The sequence below is a fragment of the Octodon degus genome, unplaced genomic scaffold (genome assembly GCF_000260255.1).
Source record: "Octodon degus isolate 3935 unplaced genomic scaffold, OctDeg1.0 scaffold00235, whole genome shotgun sequence".
NCBI classification, from domain to species: Eukaryota; Metazoa; Chordata; class Mammalia; order Rodentia; family Octodontidae; genus Octodon; species Octodon degus.
In genome coordinates, this window is record NW_004524811.1 from 3,115,437 (window position 1) to 3,122,414 (window position 6,978).

General features: G+C 37.0%; 1 protein-coding gene across 4 annotated transcripts in view; it reads left to right on the plus strand.

The window, feature by feature from the left end:
• The window catches only part of Rassf6 (Ras association domain family member 6), a 77,454-nt gene that overhangs the window by 57,951 nt on the left and 12,525 nt on the right, over positions 1–6,978 (plus strand). For all 4 annotated transcript variants that reach the window (XM_023705998.1, XM_023706001.1, XM_023705999.1 and 1 more), the window contains one exon: positions 1,916–2,058. In XM_023705998.1, coding sequence (XP_023561766.1) covers positions 1,916–2,058 — 143 coding nt within the window. The remainder of the gene's footprint in view (positions 1–1,915; positions 2,059–6,978) is intronic.

Below are 6,978 nucleotides of genomic sequence, written 5' to 3' on the forward strand. Positions count from 1 at the left end.
TCTTTTAGAATATTTTGCTGAGTTTACACACCTATAATATTCAAATAACGGAACTTAGAAAAAAAGGGGTATACAGATGAATGTCCATTTTGTATCTGTGTATTCACAGTGGATGGGATAGATATATAGTTAGATTCTCTTAATGAATAGAATGATTTTTTCTAATGGTGTTTGTAAATAGGATATCAAGTCCACATCTGGTACAGCAATTAACCACTAAGAAGAATGTATGCAGTGTGTTGCTTATTGAATCTGTCCTATCGATTTGGTTTGGAACTGTCTCATTGCTGTTTATCAATAAAATTGTGGAAAAAAGAAGATAAAAATATGCAGTGCATTAATTAAAGAAACTGTCATATTAAAAAAATATCAGGGCCAGGGAGATGGCTCAGTGGAATAAGCGCTTCCCTGGCAAGTGCAAGGGTCTGAGTTCAATCCCTGGTTCTGAAAAAAAAAAAATATATATATATATATGCATTGTATCACAATAAGAACATACTTCAAGTTGTTGAAAACTAGTTCTAAAAGCTCCTGAAGCTAGAACGTGTTTTTTTATGGGATCAACTGTCGTACTAATATACGAGGTGGCCCTCGGTTTTCCTTTTCTCCATTCTTTTTCCTTTATGCTTGGTTTTAACTTGAATGCCTTGTTCTCCATAGATAACTTCATTCAACCTTGCATAACAGATATGGCTCACTTCATATACTTACAGTATCTTTCTGGTTCTAGAGAACATTAAAATTTTCTATTCCTGATTCAGATCTTCAAGTTTGATGGCCCACTGTGGAAATGAGGAAATTTACAAAGCACTGTAGCTTTTACTACTGAGTTTAAGTGGCCTAGTATATTAAATGAGATAACCCATCTCTTTATAAGGAAATGTGCCTAATTTTAAATCATCCCAGACTTGGCAGTCAAATAAATAACAAGCAGCAGTATTTATAGAGCACCTATGAATGCTAGGTGCTATGACCAGGGATTATTATGAAGTCCATTTTGCAAATCTGGAAGCCTAGAATTAAAGGTGGTCATGGCCAGCAAGCGGCAGAGCCAGACTTCAAACAAGGGTCTGATTCCAGAGTCTGGATTTTCATTGTGCTGTCAAATAAGGATAGAGTTTATGCTGTCTAACTGTTGGATGATTGGCACATGACTTTTCTTAACTTGTATATTTCCCAAAGTTTGTATAAGAATAAAAATTAATAACATTTTACATATAAAAGAGGAAACTAGATTAGATTATAAATTCTATGAAAACATATTTAGTTCTATAAATACATATAGATATATAGAACTAAGTATATCTGCAGTAAAATATATATATTCCCATTTCACTTTTTTCTGCATGATATTTCCTCCTGTTATGCTGTTTCTAAGTTAGAAATAATTATTCTAATGCTTCTCATTTTTCATAAGTATCATTTTCATGTTTTACATTTTAGTGCTTGTTCACATAATTTTGCTTGTTCTGCATAACTGAGCTAAATTCTTCCTACTTGCTCATTTAGAAATGAGTGAACAGCTGCTAAGTTTCTTGATGACTGTTTATTCTAAATTTTAGTTCAGGGCAGTTTAAAAACCCACTTTAATTTTTAATAAACAGAATTAAAGCTTAAAAATTTCACTTAATTGAGAATCAAAGTTCAGAAAACATTTTTGCACAGTCTGCCCTCTGTTGGACATGCCATTACAATGTGACTTACTCGTTCTGCCAGGTGTATGTGTTACTAACAATAAACAAATGTTTCAAAAACCCATTCAAAATTTCTGAAGGAAAATGAAACCAGACAATTTCCTTTATTTTTTAATGTATTAACATTGCTTATGGGCTTACTTTCTACAACTTCAGTTAGAACATGTATCTTCTCTAAGGACTACAAGAACAGTTATGAAGACTATTGATTTCTTCCTTAGACTGAAGATGGGAAACTAATCATTGAAGGAATGCTGGACATTTTTTGGGGAGTAAAACGGCCTATACAGCTGAAGATACAAGACGACAAGCAGATCTCTTCTTATACTGTACAGAAGTTCCCAGATGCTTTTTCCACCAAAGGGTAAATTATCTTCATGCTTTTAATTCTTTTGATGGTCTTCATATTTCCTTTTATTCCATGTGCTTTTAGAGAGGAAAGCTATGTTTGTTTGAATATCTATCTATCTATCTATCTATCTATCTATCTATCTATCTATCATCTATCTATCTATCTATCTATCGATACACAGCTTCATATAACCCTCCAGCAGCCCCATGAATTAGGTTTCAAAACCCCTGACTCTTCAAGGCCAGGTGATTTATGACAGGTACTGTGCAGCAGAACAACTCTGAACCTTTGTTTTCTGAGATCTGCAGCCTGTGCTCTCTGCTCCTCTGCTATACTTTTCCTGGAAGTTTGCACTCCTTACCTGGAAGAGACAAACTGTAGAGGCAAAACTGAATTAGCTGTGACCTGATTTAAAAAAAAAGTAAATTTAAATTTCCCCTCTTCTTGAAACCAAGGGCTATCCCTACTTCTGGAAGAGAGGCATCATTAAGCTCCATCTGATGGTCGTGCTCTTTTTTGAGAGAGCAGAGCAGAGCAGAGCACGTTTGAATTGAAGTGCACAGAACAGCTCCCTGTCTAGGTTATGCAGCTGTCCATGATATCCAAGTTGAGTGTTTTAAATCATCCCTTAACAATTTTCAGAAAAATGTCCACAATATCCAAGTTGAGTATTTTAAATTTTCCCTTAACAATTTTCAGAAAAATTAGTAAATATTTGTAGCAAAAATATTTATAAAACTTCTTTTTCTTTTTCTTTCTTCCTTGTTGATCCTTATCTTTCTAGAAATCTCCATTATGTACATGTTTTGAGATACTCAACCTTCTACATTCTGCCTTCTGTCTGTTACTGGATGAGTTCAGGTTCTGTAAGAGAATGGATGGAGACAGAGCAGTCCAATCAGATCTCTAAGGACACATAAGGAAAGCAAGTTATTACCTTGATGGGAATCTGCACACCCAATCTCAATTGCTGTCTCAGCATGCCACACCCCACCCCACACCACCAGGGCATGCTGAGACAGCAATTGAGATTGGGCGTGGTGTTGCACGACTGTAATCTCAGCTCTTGGGAGGCTGTAAACAGGTGGATCACTATGAGTGTGATCTAGTAGTGAGACACTGAACATCCTGTAGACCCTTCCCTAAAATACAAAAGAAAAAAAAAAACCAAAACCAAAAGAAAAACCCTCACTTATTATACATACACACAGACATACAGAGAAACAGATATGCAACCCCCACACACAAACATGATGAAATTTCGTGTGAAAATTATTCAGCAGTTCTTTTTTTTTGACACACATAGTATGATTTCAATATAGAATAGCCAAATTCATAGAGACAAGAAGAAGAATACAGTTTACCATGAGCTGGGAGGAGCAGGGAGTTAGTGCTTCGTTAGTAGAGTTTCATTTTGGAATGATGGAGATGTTCTGGAGACGGATGGTGTGATATTTTCAAAACAATATGTCTCAGTTACTTTTCTTTCATTGCTGGGATAAAAATACTCAGCACCCAAATTAGCTCACAGTGGAGGTTTCAGTCCATACTCTGCTGGCTCCAAGGCAGCCTGGCACATGGTACTCAGCAGTTCTTGGTGAGGGTCAGCTGAATGTTTAGGCAAGACAGTACAATGTAATTAGGAATGGCTTTCCCTAACCTCTTTTTCTCTAATGGAATGTATAGTCATCTAAGGTACTATTTACATCAATCCAGTCCTAGACATCTTCATTCTGGTTACAACCTTAAAATGACTCATTTAAGTTCTTAGCTTCTATTAAGTTGTATAAAGAAACTGACTATATCCTCATGGTAACCCTCTCCATGCTCTTTTCCCCATACTTTTTCCAGCCATGGGAAGAATTTAACATCTCTCTTGCCTCCAGAGGGGATGGTGTTGTCAAAGGTAGAGACAGTGCATATTCCAGGGCAGGAGGGCTGAGCCATGTGTCTTTCAGATCACTCTTTGAAAGAATTATTAGTCCTGTAATGCTGGTTTTTAAAATTATGTTAGAAGTGACTGAGGAGGTATCAGCTGAATGGGCTTGTAGAAGCTTAAAAATTCATCAGTTCACTTGAGCTAAAACCCCTTGTAATTCTTTGCTGAGATGACTCTGTACATAGCATTTTGATCTCTGATATTGACACTAAATGTTCTTTCTTTCTCTCTCTCTCTCTCTCTCTCTCTCTCTCTCTCTCTCTCTCTCTTTCTTTCTCCTTCTTTTTCTTTCTTTCTTTTTTTTTTTGGTGGAACCAGGGATTGAACTCAGGCCCTTGCACTTGCCAGGCAAGTGCTTATTCTATTGAGCCATCTCTCTATTCCCCTCCCCCATGTTTTCTTTTAGGAACTTCTTTTATTTAAAAAAAAAAAAAAAAAGGAGGAAAATCCCAGCTACACTGGGACTATTTTTCTTGCACTATTATTTTTTTTTTAATCTTTATGTCTAATATCTTTCTAAAATCAGCATTGTCATACTTGGGACAAATGTTATGTTTCAGATCTGAATTGGCCCCCACAGCCTCATGTGGAAGATGATTGGGTCAGGCAGGTGATTTGCAGTGAAGAGGTGGGGTCTGGTCAGAAGCAGTGGGCAGTGGCACAACCCAGAAGGGTATTTCTCCCTTCTTGAGTCCTCCCTGGACTGTCTACTTCCCTGCTGCCATGAGGTAAGCAGCTGCTCTGCCACCTGCTGCCCTGCCTTGGAGCCAGCTGGCTGTGGACTGAAACCTCTGCAAACTGTGAGCCCAAATGAACCTTTCCTCTTATAAGCTATAGGTGGTAGGTATTTTATCTCAGTGACAAACTGATTAAGACAAGTCATGGGAGAATGAGATCAAGCATAGTAACTACCCAGATACACATTTCAAGAACTTCAGGACCACTTTTTTTTTTTTTTTTTTTTTTTTTTTTGGCGGAACTGGGGATTGAACTCAGGCCCTTGCGCTTTCCAGGGAAGCGCTTATTCCACTGAGCCATCTCCCCGGCCCCAGACCACCTTTTCTTATAATGTGTGTAGGCAAGTGACTGCACACTATTTGTCTGCCAAATTTTCACCTCTGTTTTGTTTTACAAATCATTAGAATCCTTCTTAGGGTTGAAATTTGCAAATGGTATACATCCTGAGGTTTGGTCAGACCAACACAGTCTTGTATTTGATATTAAAGTTCCAACCGATTCTCCCTTGAAAACTCTTGTAACTGCCCTTGAGCCTAGTAATGTCCAAAACAGTACAGGGTAGCACGCACATCAGAGCATCCAGAGCTCAAAAGTAGTCTTCTCAGCTGTGGGTAGCATAGGGGATCAGACAAGAAATGGTCTAAGCTTTCTAGATCATTTCTGCTTGTGAGCAACACAAACTGTAGGAAACTGTAAGAAACTTAGGAAGGTGTCTGTCTAGTTTCCTAGAGTCACCAAGAATTGTGTTGCACATCCATGCTCCACTTGCGGCAATGCTCATATTGCCCATAAATAGTATTATGGTCTTTGCCTGTTTCATTTCTGCTTGTCATTGATCTTCTGTCTTTTCTGTCATTGCTAATTCTCTCTTTTTATCATTAAAACTTGTCCTTTTTGGTTACCAGCTATGGAGTATGGTAATATTCTTATATATCAAAAGAATAATTTGGGTCTGAGGAGTGCTTTGAGTTAAGCCATTATATGCAGTTCTTGGAGTTTATGATATTTATTTTAGTTGGATAGCAGAGCTTGCTGGAAAATTTCTTAGACAACATAATCCTAATAGATTTGTTATTTCTTATGGCAATTGTGAGAAACAAATGATGTAATAGCTATAAAAGAGTTCATGATATAATAGCTATAAAAGATCAAGGGAAAAAGATGTTTTTTTTTCAAATTCACTACTTAGTATTAATAAACATTTTTTAACACTAATGCCATTCAAGTACAATTAATACCAAAAATTCCTATGAATAACTTTTTTGGTCATAAAACACTTCATACAGAAGAGACCTAGTGGGACTGACTGTTCCCATAAATAATAAACACCCATGTGTTAAGAGAGAGCCAGGAGTAAGGAGGACCCCCAGTGGGCTCATCCTGAAATGGATACAGGTGATGGTCATTACTGTCATGACAACAAGGATGAGAATATTGTGATAATTTTAAAATGCATACTGAGTCTTTACTATATCCAGAGCACAGTCTGAAGATTTTTTACATAAATTATTTCATTTAATCCTTACAACAGCCCTAGCTTATCTCGTTGTCAGTTCTGTTTTACATGGACACCAAAGCCAAGGAAGGATAAGTAACTCCTTTCAGGCTAGGTAAATAGAATAAAAATGAATATTGCCCTGCTGTAAACATAAGCTATTGTCTGGTTTCATTTATTCTACACCCTACAATGTGTTTACAATTGCTAGAATTTTTTATGAAATCACAATTTTGTAGTGCAGAAATTTCTCTTACATTTTCTTATTTTAGAAATTTCATTCATTGGGGACTTTTAAAACAGTCACAAAATTAATAATAAAATAAAATAGTCACAGCCTCTATTTTATATTTATTTAAATGTATTTGGTTCAGTGTCTCACTATGCAGCCCAGATTCATAATGATACTCCTGTTTTCAGCCTCCCCAGCGCTGGGATTACAGGTATACGCCAGCATTCCTGGTCTCGGTGGCTGGTTCAGCATACCCAGGGGTGGGGCCAGCATGGCATGTGGTGCAGGGGATCAAGCCTGATCTCTGTGCTTGCCTAAGCAGGCACTTAGTCCACTGAGCTATCTCACTGGCCCATAGCATCTATTGTAGGGTCTAAAATTTAGTAATTTTTCCAACCATATGTACTCATCACACATTAGTGGATCAAATACTTACTACTAAACTCCGGATATTGTGTGATATTTTTGTAACAGTGGATCATATTGGCTCCCTCCAATTGATTCACACATGCATTTTTATTTTTTAAA